Source organism: Salvelinus alpinus, chromosome 9, assembly GCF_045679555.1.
Source record: "Salvelinus alpinus chromosome 9, SLU_Salpinus.1, whole genome shotgun sequence".
In the NCBI taxonomy this organism is placed as follows: domain Eukaryota; kingdom Metazoa; phylum Chordata; class Actinopteri; order Salmoniformes; family Salmonidae; genus Salvelinus; species Salvelinus alpinus.
The window spans coordinates 72,459,180-72,476,925 of record NC_092094.1 but is presented as its reverse complement, the minus strand read 5'-3'; the positions used below and the strand labels follow the sequence as shown (position 1 = coordinate 72,476,925).

At 41.6% G+C, this 17,746-nt stretch overlaps 2 protein-coding genes across 9 annotated transcripts in view; both read right to left on the bottom strand.

Annotated features, from left to right (window-relative positions):
* LOC139530591 (sorting nexin-14-like) overlaps nucleotides 1-2,203 on the bottom strand; it is a 30,528-nt gene extending 28,325 nt beyond the window's left edge. For 2 of the 5 annotated variants that reach the window (XM_071327127.1, XM_071327129.1), the window contains exons 1-3: nucleotides 1,886-2,203; nucleotides 1,567-1,795; nucleotides 1,223-1,343 (exon numbers count right to left, since the gene is read on the bottom strand). In XM_071327127.1, the coding sequence (XP_071183228.1) occupies nucleotides 1,223-1,343; nucleotides 1,567-1,703 (258 nt within the window). In that variant the 5' untranslated portion in view covers nucleotides 1,704-1,795; nucleotides 1,886-2,203. The remainder of the gene's footprint in view (nucleotides 1-1,222; nucleotides 1,344-1,566; nucleotides 1,796-1,885) is intronic. The other 3 variants (XM_071327130.1, XM_071327131.1, XM_071327128.1) reach the window with 2 other exon arrangements.
* A 393-nt stretch (nucleotides 2,204-2,596) lies between these two features.
* Nucleotides 2,597-11,573, bottom strand: LOC139530575 (heterogeneous nuclear ribonucleoprotein Q-like). 4 transcript variants are annotated; one of them, XM_071327108.1, is made up of 12 exons: nucleotides 11,399-11,573; nucleotides 9,731-9,890; nucleotides 8,853-8,971; nucleotides 8,637-8,744; nucleotides 8,403-8,516; nucleotides 7,971-8,147; nucleotides 7,727-7,862; nucleotides 6,881-7,086; nucleotides 6,514-6,663; nucleotides 6,294-6,415; nucleotides 5,774-6,117; nucleotides 2,597-3,910 (listed from the first exon to the last, which is right to left on the bottom strand). In XM_071327108.1, exons 2-12 carry the CDS (start codon nucleotides 9,876-9,878, stop codon nucleotides 3,882-3,884), a joined length of 1,653 nt encoding a protein of 550 aa, XP_071183209.1. In that variant the 5' UTR covers nucleotides 9,879-9,890; nucleotides 11,399-11,573; the 3' UTR covers nucleotides 2,597-3,881. The 4 variants fall into 4 exon arrangements, with proteins under 4 accessions (XP_071183209.1, XP_071183210.1, XP_071183208.1 ...); XM_071327109.1 differs by having other exon boundaries at nucleotides 2,597-3,907; XM_071327107.1 differs by having other exon boundaries at nucleotides 2,643-3,910; nucleotides 5,747-6,117.
* Nucleotides 11,574-17,746: the final 6,173 nt, after the last annotated feature.

Here is a 17,746-nt window from a genome sequence, read left to right as displayed (position 1 = left end):
TGCCTGTTAATTTATCATCGAATTACAGTCTACTTCAACTTCGCCAAACGGGTGATGATTTAACAAAATCGAATTCACGAAAAAAAGCACAATCCTGGCACAAATATACCTAACCATAAACATCAATGCCTTTCTTAAAATCAATGCACAGAAGTATATATTTTTTAAACCTGCTTTAGTTAAAAGAAATTCATGTTAGCGGGCAATAGTCACTAGGGAAATTGTGTCACTTCTCTTGCGTTCAGTGCAAGCAGTGTCAGGGTATATGCAACAGTTTGGGCCGCCTGCTCATTGCGAACAGTGTTTCTTCCTAACAAAGACTGTAATTAATTTGCCAGAATTTTACATAATTATGACATAACATTGAAGGTTGTGCAGTGTAACAGCAGTATTTAGACTTAGGGTTGCCAACCGTTCGACAAAATACGTAATTTCACTGAAATACTAAAGGTTTTGTTTTTGAAATGATAGTTTCCGGATTTTACCATATTAAATGACCAAAGGCTTTTATTTGTGTGTGTTTATTATAATTAAGTCTATGATTTGATATTTGATAGAGCAGTCAGACCGAGCGGTGGTAGGCAGCAGCAGGCTCGTAAGCATTCATTCAAACAACACTTTACTGCGTTTGCCAGCAGCTCTTAGTAATGCTTGAGGCACAGCGCTGTTTATGACTTCAAGCCTATCAACTCCTGAGATTAGGCTGGCAATACTAAAGTGCCTATAATAACATCCAATAGTCAAAGGTATATGAAATACAAATGCTATAGAGAGAAATAGTCGACACGTCACAATTCCTATAATAACTACAACCTAAAACTTCTTAACTGGGAATATTGAAGAACTGGGAATATTGAACCACCAGCTTTCATATGTTCTCATGTTCTGAGCAAGAAACTTAAACACTAGCTTTTTTACATGGCACATATTGCACTTTTACCTTCTTCTCCAACACTTGTGTTTTTTGCATTATTTAAACCAAATTGAACATGTTTCATTATTTATTTGAGACTAAATAGATTTTATGTATTATATTAAAGTTAAAATAAGTGTTCATTGAGTATTGTTGTATATATACACACAAAGAAAAAAATTACATTGTCAGATTAATCGGTATCGGCTTTTTTTGGTCCTCCAATAATCGGTATGGGCGTTGAAAAATCATAAAATCGGTCAACCTCTAGTTACAGGTGTATATTTTCTGTACATAAGGTAAACCTACCTTGGTCTTTGGCTTTATAGACAGTAAGATATTAGGCAACAGAGTCTCTGGGCCAAGAGAGCAGTAGAATGTGACAACGCCAGCCAGGAACGACCAGAAAACCATAATAATGTGCAGATATCTGTGAATTCAATAACATTTTACACATAGCTTACATTGGGAATGTATTATGACTCATTAGTCTACCTCAGTCATTCCTAAATCGATATGCTAACTCAACTGATGCAAATACTGCCTATTCGTGATCCTGAGCATCATGCAATAGTCTGTTTTACTGTAGGCAGGCCTACAATTTGTAAACGTGTGAAACATTGTAAACATACAGTAGGCCTATTTGTACCTACCTGTTCAACAAAACAGTGGATAAGAGCAAGACAAGTAGAAGGAAGCAGAAGACTGGATACTGGCGGCCCAGTTCTCGCAATAGGTCCAGCTTCATCCTGTGCCTCATCTTCTGCAGGTAGACTCTGATGCATCCCATTGTCAGGATGGACAACGTACACAAGTAATTATAATCACGTAGTTATGTTGCACTTTCACTGGAGAGCAATGGAGGACCTTCCATGATAAACACTGCGACAAATAAGTGCGATGTTAGAAACGTCATATACCTAGGCTAGGCAGAATAACGGTGCAATTTGATAATGTGTCGTCTATACTCACCACAATCAAATATGCAGGATTAGTCAAGCTAGCTAGTTGATGTTTGAAACGCTATCTATCATCATGCTAGCCAAACGTCAACATCCCCTCTCTATACTGCACGCAGCGCACCCATTGACATGCGCACGGTCTTTGACGTGTGCAGGGCACGCGCCAGTCTGCTGTAAACCTGTGTAACCAGTCGAGTCAATAAAGGCTTCACATGCGTTCACCGTCTATATACTTCTGAATATCATTATTATCAATGTCCATCCAACTTCAGCACGCGTACGTGTTTTCGTCGTTAAAATAACTGGACGGTCAGGCTGATGTCACATCCGGTTCATTATGGGATCATGCAACATTCTTGCGGTTATTTTTATATCCCACTTCACCTGCCATGTCCCCTGCGAACATAACGGTGAATATACAGTATTCCAAAATCAAATCACATCGCTACAGTACTGATTTCGTGTAGTGGCAGGCTAGCAGCAAACGACTAACATGCGTGGCAGCAGTACTCACTGTCAACGAAGTGCTTATTATAACTGAATGTAATGATTCAATTGAAATCACAGGATAGTGACGTTACACATGCGCCTCTAGTTGAAGACTCCCTGGGAATGAGAAAGTACACTCAGTGACTGTGTGATGTGCATCAGAAAGCTATAATCAGTGCATAAAATGTGTGACATGGTTTAACAAGATGTCATACAGAGAGTAAGACACAGATAGAAATCAAAAACTTTATTACAAAAATAAGTTACACTCACCTCCATTTTACAGTATAAAACAATTTATTTGCAGGAATGCAAAAACGTGGTTGGCCACCAACAATAGTTTAAAACTGCTAACATTTTTTCAAAAGGTGGTTGTAATTATTTTATTGAGGGAGTTAACAGTGTACAAAACCGGATGAATAGTTCAGTCTCCTTTTCGCTATACATGGAATACGAATAACAGCTGCAGTGTCCCTTTTACCACTGTATGATCACGATCCCCTTCGAAACAGCTACAGGCACACATGCTCGCTGGCTGGGCAGTATGGCAATTCCTTTTTAATCAAGAGACTTGATTACATAGTAGCTGGCTTAGAGTTAGAGGGATCATTCAAGATGTCACATGATTGGGATATTTATTTTACAGTAAAGGGGGTGGTACTGAACATAATTCTGATCTATTCTAAAAACAAAAACAATTATTGGAGTGGCAAAGGGACACTGCAGGGCTTTTTCAAAGGCAGTTGATGCCTTTGTTGATGTTCAAGCCTTTACAAAAGTAACATTTTCCAAACTATACAACCAGTAACTACAATAATCTGAAGAAGCAAGGTGTCTTGTTCAGTTCAAAATAGGATAAAAGCAGGGCTTGTTCAGGCTCATCATATGAGATTATTTTTGCATGCCCAGTTTGACTGTTTGCCATGTCAGAGCTGCAGCAAGTCCTTTCGGTTCTGCTGCTGCTCTTGTGCATATTTTGTAGGAAACAAGCCCTGCTTTCATCAATATAGTTTCCCTATTTACAGTACAGGCTGGGTAGTTTAATCCTCTGTACTGAGGTAGTTAACCAACCCTTTAAAAAAGACAAGTTCTGAAAATAACCACTTTCCTGGAATGCCTGACTTATCCATGCCAGGTGGTTACACCTAAAACCTGCAAATGTTCTCTTCAAACATCCAAATCAAACGATTAAGATTAACAGGGATATTCCAACAATAAAAATTGTGATTAGCACAAAAATATACAATAGCATCAAGCTCCTTTGAGCCACTTCAAACTAAGAAACTTAAAAAGTGCAAATTCTTCAATAATTATTTAAAATGGCATTTTTGGGGGGGTGTGAGGCATACAGGGGGAGGCAAGTTTTTCTAAATAATCCGCTGATTGTTTAGGTGGCAGTTTGGGGGAGATGCTTCTGTAAGGCTGGAATATTGGACCATTTTGCTGACTTTTCCATCCGTATCCATTGCAGCTTCTGGTGTAACCCAACACAGTAAGTCAGTCTTCATAGTGACAGGTCAGGACCGGCCTCGACCCCTTTTCCCTGCTGACCAAGCAAATAGACAGAATTGGAATGGAATTCAAAATAATAATAAAAAACAATCACAACACAGAACATAAACATGACATTCAATCATGTAAAAAACAAAACAAAAAAAACACTAGATTAGGGTGACCCTAAATCTGCAGAGGAGCAGACCTTTCAATTAGTGCTATGAAAGGTGACACAGAAATGTAAAAAAATATCAAACATGTCCAGTCAGATCTTCACGGTAAACTATCAGCGTAACCAGACTTAATCCAAGATAGAATATACATATTTTCATCATTTGGACACCGAAAGCTAAATACAAATCTGTACATTGAAAATTACCATTTGAATGTGAGGCTCAGCTTTCAAAAGACAAGGAATAAAATGGTGACGTCTGCAGACCTACCAACCTTGAATAATTTTTACGGGTACCACTTCAGTGTGGCGGCGGCACCCCCAGCTCCCATAACAGCCCGCGTCGACACCCACACTGCTCAAATCATAGACAAATGCACCTTTTTTTTGCCTAATAATATAGGCAGAAGACTGGCTCAGTAGGAATGGTAGACTATAGACTGTTATGGGTACTTGGTAAGTGGTTGCTCTTCAGTAGATAACTAGAAATATGTTTAAAATGTACAAAATCAGGGCTCTCTCTAGAATTTTCTGACAAGGTGGTGCTGATGTAGACCTACGGTTGGGTAGGGGGAGGTCCACAGGAAGTTAGAGGATTTATAATTTTTGAAAAACCTGTAACTGCCATTACCTGAAACATAGTCTTAAAGTTCATCAAACAATGTAGTCAACAGAAGTCTTGTTTGATCCTAAATAATGATTATTCTAATTAATAGGTGTCTCTATGTGGATAGTCTAGTGAAAGTGTAAAACTGGCTTAATTTAGTTTGGGGAGAAAATTCTGAATATAATTCAATTACTGGATGCAATATAACATCCAGTAGTCTGGTTTACTGTATGCTATTTGGAATATGAAACTGAACTAGGCCTTTCAGCTTGTTTCAGATTCTATCCCTGACATAATCCATCAAATTAGGTCGGACTACTAGGCTGCCATTCATTCAACATACCTTGGTCATTGGCGAACTGACTATTATCACGTCATTAGCAGCCTACTGTTGACACCTATATCAAGAGGACAGACCAAGAACTGACTAATTAACATAGGCCTACTAATCTTTAACATAACTTTCTGTGAAGGACGGTATTAGCGGAACAGTTCCCTCTGCCATGTCTATTGCCATCCACACAGCGACGTGCACTGAACTACCGCAACACTTCACCGTCTCCTTGCTCATCAATGCGCTCGCGCCTACTACCTTTGCAGAGATCAAAGCCTGTGCGGCCAAGAAAGTGTTCTCGCTAAACGCTGTAACTAACACATACCAATCTGGAAAATGTAGTCGGCAAACAGTTCGTTCTCCATTTTCCCTACCTTTTTCCCTCACACATCAGTAGTATCAATGGATGAAGTGGATTGGATCAGTTGTCAAAAACCACAGTGTGCCAACTAGAAGCCTATTTATTTTAGGGTTGTTTTTCGTACCAGCGTACTTTGACATCAAATTGCGTGCATGGTACGCAAGATATGTCCCGTTTGGCAGGTCTGCATCTTTATGATTCCTTACTTTCAAGGCCTATATTTTACACAGAATGTAAATAGCGAACTATGGTCAATTTATGCCATAAGGAAGAAATTAATGCAGGTTGAAAACATTTGTTTAAGGTTGTGGAGGGGGGGGGGCAGTCCTGCCCAAATAGTATGTTTGCATTTTTGTGTAGCTGATAGCAAACATTTGCTATTGACCATTGCCAACACAGCTAGTCCCTATTTACCCAGTGCCCCTTTGGTCCCCTGCACACCTCTGCTCGATCCAGGGCCACTTCCACCTCGCTGAGAAAAGCCACCCACTCTGCCCCTGGGTGTGGCAGCTCCACGGCCCCGGGAGGATAGGGTGGCACCACCACGGGCTCCGCCTCGGGCCCCTCCTCGTCCTCTGCCGGGAGCTTGGAAGTCCTCATAGCCGTAGTAGGGGTCTTCATAGCCACCCCGGTAGTTGTGGTAGTCGTAGCCATAGTAATCGTAGTAATCTTCATAGCCGTAGTAGTCATGTGGGTAAGAGTAGCCTCCTCGGCCGCCGCCTCGTCCTCTGCCTCTTGTGGGAGGTGGCATGTGAGGTGGGCCGTAGTAATAGTAATCGTCATACCTGGGGAGAGGATATGCACTTGTTTAGTAACAGTACAGGACGCATTTGCGCTTGTTAGATCACGTTAACTTTTCTATTCAATCATTCAAAGGTGAAAGGCTGCCCAACAACGCAACTATAATTTTGACCCGTATTTGCAGGCCTCAAGTAACTGAAAATCAATTGTCTTTGCTTACATTTGTGTCTTAGCCGCTTGTCTCTGGGCTTTGCGTTCTTTCCTCTTCTGGTCAGGTGGCTTTGCAAAGACTATTTCAATGTGCTCTCCCTCCAGGTCTTTCCCATTCAGGTCGGCCAGGGCCTGTCAAAAGAGGCAAGTTGAATAACTACACAAAAACAGCCATTGTTACCAGTTTTGTGATACTTTGGTTAGAGTAATATAAAGACTCCAGCATGTACCTTGACTGCGCTCTCTCTCTCCTCAAAGTGGATGAAGGCGTAGTCTTTCAGCTTCTTCACCCGCTCCAACTTGCCAAAATGACTGAAGGCCTTTTCAAGTATTTCCTCCGTTACAGTGCTCGCAAGGTTTCGGACAAACAGCACTTTCACCTGGGAGGAAAATGGTAGTGGCTTATCAATTACACTTGAAAAGTCTGTGTCTCTGTCTCTCTCATACACTGGTGGTTACTTCCATTCTTACTCCCTGGTAAACAGCGTCGAAATCAAATCAATGTTAACTCTGAAATATTTCACAGGTTTAATGGACAGACAATACAAAACAATTTATCACAGGCGAAATGAGTCCTGTTAACTTTGCTCCACTTACCTTGGCCATGACCTCAGGATCAGGGTCTTCTATGGGGTCAGCCCACTCCACAGTCACCACATTCGCCCACACCTTGACCTTGCCACTCATCAGCCGGCGGCGGGCCTGTGCGGCAGTTTTGTGGTCTTCATATTCCAGGAAGCAAAAGCCTCTGTTCTTTTTCTTGTCTTCTGGCTGATGGTACAGTATGACATCGTTAAGACCCTCTGTTGAAAGAGAGGCAGAAGGGGAAAGGCATAAAGGGTATCCTAGCTGAACAGTGACCAGTGCACAAGAAAGCTTGCTCCTTCTCCATGCAAAAATGCAAAGCAAAAACGAATGGAACGGAGTTACTCTAGAGAGTACCTTATTGAAATAGTTGGCAGCAGAACAAAATATCACACATTCATGGAATGTTTCCTTCGGTTTAGTCAAAACATTTAGTGTTCCCTTTCTTTGACACAGCTGTTCTCTTTGGACAAGTCTTGAGACCACGGATTTGTGCCCAGTTAAGTGCAAAGTGTCCAGTCAGATCTTAGCGGTAAACTATCAGCGTAACCAGAGTTACTCCAGGATAGAATAGATGTATTTCATCATTTGGACACTGAACCCTGACATTGGAAATGAGCAATTAAACTGTTGAGCAAATATAGCCCAGCTTTGCATAGCATACCATACATAAACCCAAACTAAATGCAATCTAACACACTAGCAGTTGATCATGATTGCTGCATTCAGTAACATAAGGCAATGTTTAAACACTGTTGTCACTGTAAATATAAATCTTTGTCAAGACAGAATATGACTGGCCAAGCAAAATGTCAATTTGTCCCAGAAGATCATTCAACAAAAAGAGGTGCTGCTTACCTGTGACTTTGGCAAATTCTTCCACAATCTGCTCTTTTGTTTTACTCTTGGGGATGGAGCCAACGAATAGTCTATTATTGGCCACAGAGATGCACACACCAATGTGTTTGCCGGGTCGAATTTCATTGTTGTTACACTGTGGAAAGAGGGGAGTGGGTATGAGAGAGTGCATGACATGTCATGATTGGGTGGGCTAAATTCTCCATTCCTATCATGAGAGAGGATTCCAACAAGTGGTACATACCAGCTTGACAGCCTCCTGCGCCGCCTCTTTAGTGCAGAAAGTGACAAAGGCGTAACCTCTGTTCAGGCCACTGAGGGGGTCCATCATCAGACGCAGGTCCCAAATGGGCCCGGCTTTCTCAAACAGAGGGACCAGCTCATCCTCAAATAGATCTCTAGGGATCTTGCCAACAAAAATCTGAGATGAAAGCAAAATTAGGTTAACTTGGTGTGAAAGAAACTTTGGGTCATTGTTACACAATAAATCTCCAAAATACAGAATGAATGGGTGTCCAGTCAGATCTTAGCAGTAAAACAGCACAATCTGAGTTACTCCAGGAAAAATTACATATTTTCATTATTTGGACACAGAATGCAGAAACACTATCATACACACTGAAGTAAACTATAACACACTAATCAAATACACCATTGAATTATTGGAGAGACATACCTCTGTACCAATTGTGGGCTGTGCCCCTGTGTGAGCAGAATCTGGAGGGGGGCCTCCATACTTCCGCTGACCTGTTGTCACATCGAGCGTGTAGCCAGTTCTCTCCAGCAGGGCCTGTTTATTGAAATAACATGATTGAGGTCAAATGCCTTCCAGAGAAACACTGCACAGTATATGATAATGATGACATGTCTCCATTATCACTTATATCAAGAATGTTCGTTAAAACCATACTTTGATTTTGGCCTCATCTGGTCCTTTATTGGAGTCTGAGACTTTGGTACCCTGTTTCTCCCTCTGTCTATATGTCTTCATAACTCCACAAAGAAAGGCACTTTTGTTCTGTTGATTAAAGAAAAATCTGTACACTTTAGAGGGTGAAATAGTAGCATTTGATTTCAAGACTTGATCACACAATGCAATCAATCCACCATCCCCCGCCATACATACCTGAACATGTGAGAGGTCGCTGTCCTTGAACTGCAACAGAACTTGCAGAGCACCTTCTTCGTTGAACTCTTTCAGAGCCTCAATCGCTCTATCATCTAGGTCACTGTGTGATACCAAACCTGAGGGACATAAAAAAAAAACATCAGTTACTAGCAGGAACAGAACTACGGGATGACATCTTTTCAAACGGGTCTTGCCACAATGCATGTTTGGGGGTATCAAAGTTCACTTATTTCTGTGACTTCTTTAGGGATTGCTTAAAATTTGAATAATTTGCATAACATAAATCAGAGAAAAGGAACCATCTCAGGAGACCAATATTTTAAATTGGACAAAGTGCATTGAGTAAAAGCACTTTCTTCAAACTCTGCAGAACTAATCATAACAGACGTGATGTTTTAACTTGATATGGCAGTCCTGTGCACTGTACGCCCATAATGAGCTTGTGCACATTCTGCTTTTGGAGGGCCCATCACCTGTCCCAGCCACCGACAGCTGCTGCCATTGTTGCTGCATGTGCCCATCTGCCTGAGACTTTCCAGAGAGACCTCCGCTAAACTGTGGCCTAACTCTTTACTCATCTGTGCTGCTACACTGTAATTATTGAGAACACAAAGTGTCCGTGACACCAGTGCTCTGCCCAGATATACCTTTAAGACAATGGACATGTACCCAAAACATTTATTTCACATCGATATTGGTGGTGTATGAATTCTCTTTTTTCCATTACACTGCAGTACCCATTTTGGTAGGAAACCACAAAAAGTTGCTTGAGGATCCCAATTCCCACATTCAAAGTTAATGTAAAATATGACAGCACATGCAATAGCAAAAGTAAAATTTGTGTACGAATATGCTGGATATTCAATGTGCCTTACCTGCTATGTAAATTTCATCTAGTTTTTCAGCAACTTTCTGTGGTAAACCAGCTTCTAATAAAGTCTGGAAGTGTTCAGAATGGGTAACTGCAGCAGTGGTGTCCATTGGTTCTTCTGGACCATTTCCATTAATATGTTCTGTGGCCATGTCTCCAGAAATCTGTGCAAATGCAATGAGCCAAATTAATCCTGGGTCAAGTGCAAGACTGTTGATAGCTTTTTTTGGGAGGGGGGGGTGTCATGCGCAACAGGCACACATGTGGGTTCCCTTAAGTGGAATCAGGTCACATTTCAATTACGATATTGGAATTTGCATATCTGTATCAATTTTGAAAATGCTGACACCTAATAAAAGTATGAATTGCTATTTAGGATAACTGCATACCTTATACTTATTTTCGTTTGCATGTGCAATTTATGAGGAGTTAGCTAGGCTACATGGTGAAATGTGTACACGTAATGACATTTCCCGCCTTTGACTGTGTTGGAATAACAACTTGGCACAACACTGTTATAACTGCTAACGTTCGCTAACATCACGTTCATCTCCCGCTGCGTACAATGGCATGGCCTGATCGCTAAATTATAAATTAGCCTACTGATTGCAGACTTGAGCACTACCTAGCTAGCAGCTACACGTGTTCCTTCGGTAGAGTACCGCGACAGTCTCTCCCGTTTCCGGTAGCTAACAAGACAGTCAGCAAGCATTTGTGCAGGAGCAAATGACATGGTGTGGTAGGCTAACGTTACATCTATCTAGTTAAAATGTTTGATAACGTGTTGCAAATCACTGATAGTTAGCTAACTTGGCTAGTTAGGGTAAATGGAGCAGTCTAACGCGAAGCCACTTCAGTTTGTGCTCATGCAAAAAGTCTTCAATGCAGCCAAATAACGTAACGTTTGCGAACTAGCTAACGTTACCCAATTCTCTAGTTAAACTTGTCAAGCAACATCGTTATAGTTTTCATATATAACTTAATTTAGCTAACTATAAACCACAAGTGTTCAGATTGTTAGCCAACGTCATCTAGCTGCGTTATCCATAACGTTAGCTACCCAGCAGCCAGCTAAATAATAGCACGCTAAGTTAAATAATCATGGTCCTCCAACCCTGTCAAGTCACAATAACAAACCTAGCTAGTTATCCATACTAGCTAGGCAACGTTAGCGGAGTGACGACCAAATGTTTTCCTAGCCAAATTGGTTACGCTAAACTGTAGTTAGTTCGCGAGCTGAATCAAAACTCTGACAAAGGCAATTATCTCGAAGTTTGCACGCTCACGCGCAGAGGTTAGCTCCCTGGTTGGCTAGTTCAGTTAGGTAGTGACAATGATCAAGTCATTCATGATGTAGCATAATTATCCCACTTGGCTGAGTTAGTTAGCGACACCATTAAAATCGCGAAAGCTCATATATGGCTTGATGGTTGACTTAATTCGGCTCGACATGTCCATATGTAGAGCAGAGAGAGGCCTTGTAGTATGGTAACTAGCTAGCTTCGTGGTTTGTCAACGTGCCGCCACATAGGGAGAGTCCATTTTCAAAAAGCCGGTCTGGAGAACCCGTCCCAACCACCCGTTTCCACATTGTTTGAAACACCACACGCTCAACTACTTTAGCTATAAATTGTGCTATGATCACGTGACCAGTTAGTAGTATTCATCATACCTGCCGATGGATCACCAACTTGTATGGTGTTGATTATTTCGGAAGGAAAATTTGATAATTACAAGAGGAAAAGTGTACAACTCCCGGCACTAGTTCAGCTCCACTCATTCACTCTTGAGGATGTAAAATGGCTGCCACGTTCACGCCGCGAGTTTTGTCTCGTCAATGGGGTTTCTTAGACACCCATGCACGGGCTTGCCTTCTATGCATTTACTCTACAGTAGAGTGGAAAATTATTTGTATGTAGTGCTACAGTGATATTTTGCCTCTGATTTTGCATCTGAAATGGCTTGAATGACAAGAGAGAGGCGAGGATTAAAACTCAACATTTCTGTAAAGATAGATTTTGAACAATAGGCTATCATAACAATGTTCAGCACCTTTGCCTAAATTATTATTAGAATTCTAAATATTTGTAAACAGTATATCAGTCATTTTATGTTTTGGGTCCATTCAGGAAGTTTTGGAATTGAAAAATATCCAATGAAATTTAAATTGTGGAACTTTACAGTTCTTGAATTAGAATTTGAAACGATTCCTGAAATGCCAGAATTTACATGGAATAAACCTCAACCCTTTTCAAATCTTTTATAAACTGGTTGGCTGTTCTTGAGACCATTGTGATGGGCTATTTTCAAATTCATTACCATTTTTTTTGACATAACTAGTGTCTCATAGAGTGTCTCAGTCATGTTTTTACACAGTTCAGATTCTATTGAATTCCACTGAATATTTTAGAAGAATAATCAGGCACACTGATTTGTGCAAAACCCTGAGGCGTAGAGGCCAGTATTGTTCTCTCAGTCAAACTGTCCTGGTAATGCAGCCAGGGTTTTATTCACTAGTGCACACTGAAAACGTAGCAAAACGGAAAACACCTGTTTCTTATTGGTCAGTTCAGTCTGTTTCCTTCGTGTCTGTAATGAATATGACCCTGCTTCTAGTAAGTTGAAATCATCATTGGTTGAGAGAGAGCCGTAGTAAAGAAACACCCTTGAAAATGCCACTTTCCACCACAGCGTGTCACCCTCTTCATTGGCTTGTTTCATACACTTATGATGTGAACAAAGAACTTCAACAAAACAAACAACCAGGCCAATACAGTGTTCACAAAACCCAGTATAGTTTGAGTAGATGAGAATTTGCTGATGAACAGCTTTGATAGTCATTGGCTCTAAAAAAAAAAAAAGAAAACGCTAAACTGGCACTTGTGAGCGAGCACATGCTGTATTTATGCTTTTCACTCCTCCGACAGACCTTTTCTCAGTAGGCTAATGCTTGGCTTTATCACATTTTTATCATAGCCTCTATTCTATCAAGATTGCATGATACTCCACCACAATCTTATCACTTACTGTTGCTATGAGGAGTTGGCTTGAATGCCCAGAGAGTTTCATATTTTACCAGAGCAATTTGAGCATGCCCTTTCCTTATTCATAAGATATGGAGCATGAGCAAAGGGCATGACTAATGTCATTATGCAGTGCCCTTGTCATTCATGAGCTCTAGGATCACCATTTGAGGAAGACAGGACCCTAATGATGGGTTTGTATCTAATTTATTCACTTGGTAGATAGAAGCCTTATGGATAAACGAGCCATCATTGTAAAATATGCAATTTTTTCTGAATATGTCACACTCATAATCAATTTACGTAGCTGGAAGGGGTGGTTGGAAGGACTTTCTGAACTTCATAAATATGCACATAGGCCCCCACACCTCAGTGCTTTATCGACAGGTAAAGCTGAGCTTGGTGACCTGACTCTACAGCAGTCGTATCCGAAAACTCTCCCTATCTCCTAGGGTTTGCTTTCCACCGTCCCTCTGGAATGGGAATCCTTGCACAGATGGAGCTAAGCATACGTTTGTATGACCGTAGGTATAACAATGTTTTATACTCTAGTTATTACAAAGCATTAGTTACACTAATTATTAACAACTGCAGCATTGTTATTCAATTACAAAAGTATACAATTATCCATCAGCTGTTTAGTTTTGTAATTTACGAACTGTTTATATTGTGTATGACAAGCTAAAGGTATGACTGTTTGGACAGTTTAGGATGGTACCTACGAATTAGGGCTGAGAATTGCCAGAGATCTCACTATATGATATTTTCACGATACCAATAGGATATGTATTGCAATTATCACGATTCTTATGGGTTGAGATTCGATACTGTGATTTTTGCGATTTGATGTTCCAAACATATTGCTCACGATATGTCTGCTGCAGAGGGACAAGAAAGAGACATGCGAAAATGGGTTTTGATCAGTCATGGAAATAAAAGTGCTGAAAATAATTTGGCTCCCTGTTTAAAAAGAAGATGGAGAACAAGCTACACTACATGACCAAAAATATGTGGGCACCTCTCATTCCAAAGTCATGGACATTAATATGGAGTTGGTCCATTCTTTGCTGCCATAACAGCCCCCACTCTTCTGGGAAGGCTTTCCACTAGATGTTGGAACATTGATGCGGGGACTTGCTTCCATTCAGCCGCAAGAGCATTCATGAGGTCGGGCACTAATGTTGCGCCATTAGTCAGTGTTCCAATTCATCCCAAAGGTTGAGGTCAGGGCTCTTTGCAGGTCAGTCAAGTTCTTCCACACCGATCTCAACAAATAATTTCAGTAGTGACCTCACTTTGTGCACGGGGGAATTGTCATGCTGAAACAGGAAAGGGCCTTCCCCAAACTGTTACCACAAAGTTGGAAGCACAGAAACGTCTAGAATGTTATTGTATGCTGTAGCGTTAAGATTTCCCTTCACTGGAACTAAGGGGCCTAGACCGAACAATGAAAAACAGCCCTAGACCAATATTCCTCCTCCACCAAACTTTACAGTTGGCACTATGCATTCGGGCAGGTAGCATTCTCCTGGCAATACGCCAAACTCAGATTCGGCCGTCGGATTGCCAGATGGTGATTCATCACTCCAGAGAATGCGTTTCCATTGCTCCAGAGTCCAATGGAGGCGAGCATTACACCACTCCAGCTGACGCATGGCATTGCGCATGTTGATCTTAGACTTGTGTGCGGCTGCTCGGCCATGGAAACCCATTCCATGAAGCTCCTGAGAAACAGTTATTGTGCTGACATTGCTTCCAGAGGCAGTTTGGAAGTCGGTAATGAGTGTTGCCACCGAGAACAGACTAATTTTAAGCTCTACGTGCTTCAGACGTCCCGTTCTGTGAGCTTTTGTGGCCTACCACTTTGCGGCTGAGTCGTTGTTTCTCCTAGATATTTCCACTTCACAATAACAGCACTTACAGTTGACCGGGGCAGCTCTAGTAGGGCAGAAATTTGATGAACTGACTTGTTGGAAAGGTGGCATCCCATGACGGTGCCACGTTGAAAGTCATGGAGATCTTCAGTAAGGCCATTCTACTGCCAATGTTTGTTTATGGAGATTGCATGGCTGTGTGCTCGATTTTAAACACCTGTTAGCAACTGGTGTGGCTGAAATAGCCGAATTCACTAATTTGAAGGGGTGTCTACATACTTTTGTATATATAGCGTATGAAGGGAAAATACTGGCGTTTTGGTGCAGGTACAGCAAACTAGCGCAAAACTAATATTCCGATATTGTATAAACGATACGATACAATATATCGTGAAAAATATCGATTTTGCCCCCCATCACTACTATGAACTAGTAATTTGTGTAGAGAAAGTGAGTGATTAACTATTTTCAAGTATTGTAGTATAAGTAGATTTGATTAATATGTTTTCCCCCTATGCTATGGGCTTGCTAGATCATTAATCATTATTCTCCTCATCTTACAGTTTAGGCTGTGCATTTGTAATTTAAATGAAGATTTGGCAGAAGGGCTTTAGTTCTTTTAGTTTCTGTTCAAGTCCCCTTTGATCTTTTACATTAGATTCAAAAACATAATAAATAGCATGAAAGTCAAAGAGCTCCTTGAAAGTTGTCAGCTCTATTATGTGTAATGAGCGTGTTGGCTCTGATATGCATTACTCTAGCTCTCGAGAACCCAAGGCATTAACAAGGCATTCTGCTTTATCCCAAAGGTTCTCAGCTATAAGCACAGCTTACCGTTGGGACCATGTGAACTACGATCCCAATGCTCTGTTTTAACGTTTAGAAACGTCAATAATCATTGCTTGCGATACGGCTTTTGAAACATGGAACTTATCTTTCATATCAGCGAGAAAGAATCTTTCAAATAAAAAATATACATTTCATGTAGCAGGTTTGCACAGATCCATCCAACCAAATCTCGCTTAGGGCCCCTAAAAGGCTAGAGCCGGCCCTGCATATGGCTGTGCGCCTCCAGCCAAGGAACTACACTTCCTCCCCTGTTACGCTTACACACAGGTGTTCAAGCACGTTAGATAGCTCATTAGCACAGGTGGTCATCTCTGTCTTCCGTAAACAAGCGCTGTAACATGGAGATATGGCAGTGTGGGAAAACTAACCCTAACTCTATAAAGGTGTGTAGTAATTTTACCTTTAGTTTAAAAAATATATATTTCTCAGTGATATGAAAGATATGTTCCTTATGTTTCCAAAACCGCACCGCAAGCGTTGCGTGTTAATGCTCAGATTGCGCGTAGGGGCTCTTAACAAAACCCCTCCAGACAGAAAATACCTTCATGAATAGACACTAAAGATAACTATCGTCCATGAGAGGGCTATGCATTACTCCAGCTTTTTGGCCAATTGAGTAATGTACTGTATGTGCTATGCATTAACAGTTTTTCTACCAATCAATAAGAATAAACTGAGAAAGTACATTGAAGGACAGCCCAAAGATACTGTACCATCCAGGCCATATTTAGGCCTGAAGCTGCATGACACATCATAAATTGATCCAAGTATTGAGTCATATTAACATATTGTTGACATTAATGTTGTATGCAGGCATTCCAAGATGGCGTAGCAGTGCAGACGTGGTTTGTTGTCCTCTCTACTTTTTGTATTTTCGTATGTTTTGTATATATTCCAATTTATTTTTCAATCTCTTTTTCTATTTTTAAATTAAATATACCATCTGGTAACCCGTCTCACTCAATGTGACACGGATCCGCTATTTTTTAGACCCTATAGCCAAAACTTTCATCAGAAGGTAGCCAGCTAATTAGCTAAGCCTAAGTTACTAGCCATTTAGTCATTGTTAGCCACTGCTAGTGACCTTTACCCTCTGCTCAGGCACCAGCCGTTTTTTAGCCTGGATAATACCTGCCAGCCTCGGACTGTTTTTCTCCACTACAACGCCAGATTCCTGCCGTAAACCCCTGGACCATTGATCATCACAGCTAGCTATCTTCAACTGAGTGACCCAGCCCCGAAGCTAGCCCTGAGCCAGGCGCATCTCCCGGCTAGCAAACGAAATTCCCACAACTACAATACCTCTTTCGCCATCTGGCCCGGTCCCTTCGTTGACACGGTCCCCCGCCGTACCACCACGACTGGTCCGCAGACGTAATTCCATCAGCTGTGCCTTCAACCGGCCTTTGCCGGACGACGGAGCAGACGCTTCTACTTACCCCGGACTGCTAACTTTAAACGCTGTGTCTCCCGCGTGCTAGCGTAGTAACGACTACCTAGCGGTTTCCCTGTTTCATCTATTGCTCTACACTGGACCCTATGATCACTTGGCTACATAGCTGATGCCTGCTGGACTGTTCATTTATCACGGTACTCCACTTTGTTTACCTTTGTTTATCTGTCGCCCTAGCCCCGAACTCAGGCCCTGTGTGTAGTTAACCGACCCTCTCTGCCTATTCATCGCCATTTTACCTGTTGTTGTTGACTTAGCTGATTAGCTGTTGTTGTCTTACCCGTTGTTGACTTAGCTAGCTCTCCCAATCAACACCTGTGATTGCTTTATGCCTCGCTTTATGTCTCTCTCAAATGTCAATATGCCTTGTATACTGTTGTTTAGGATAATTATCATTGTTTTAGTTTACTGCGGAGCCCCTAGTCCCACTGTACATGCCTTAGATACCTCCGTTGTCCCACCTCCCACATGCGGTGATCTCACCCAGTATAACCAGCATGTCCAGAGATGCAACCTCTCTTATCATCACTCAGTGCCTGGGCTTACCTCCACTGTACCCGCACCCCACCATACCCCTGTCTGCACATTATGCCCTGAATCTATTCTACCACACCCAGAAATCTGCTCCTTTTATTCTCTGTCCCCAACGCACTAGACGACCAGTTTTGCTAGCCTTTAGCCGTACTCTCATCCTACTCCTCCTCTGTTCCTCGGGTGATGTGGAGGCTAACCCAGGCCCTGCGTGTCCCCAGGCACTCTCATTTGTTGACTTCTGTAATCGAAAGCCTTGGTTTCATGCATGTTAACATCAGAAGCCTCCT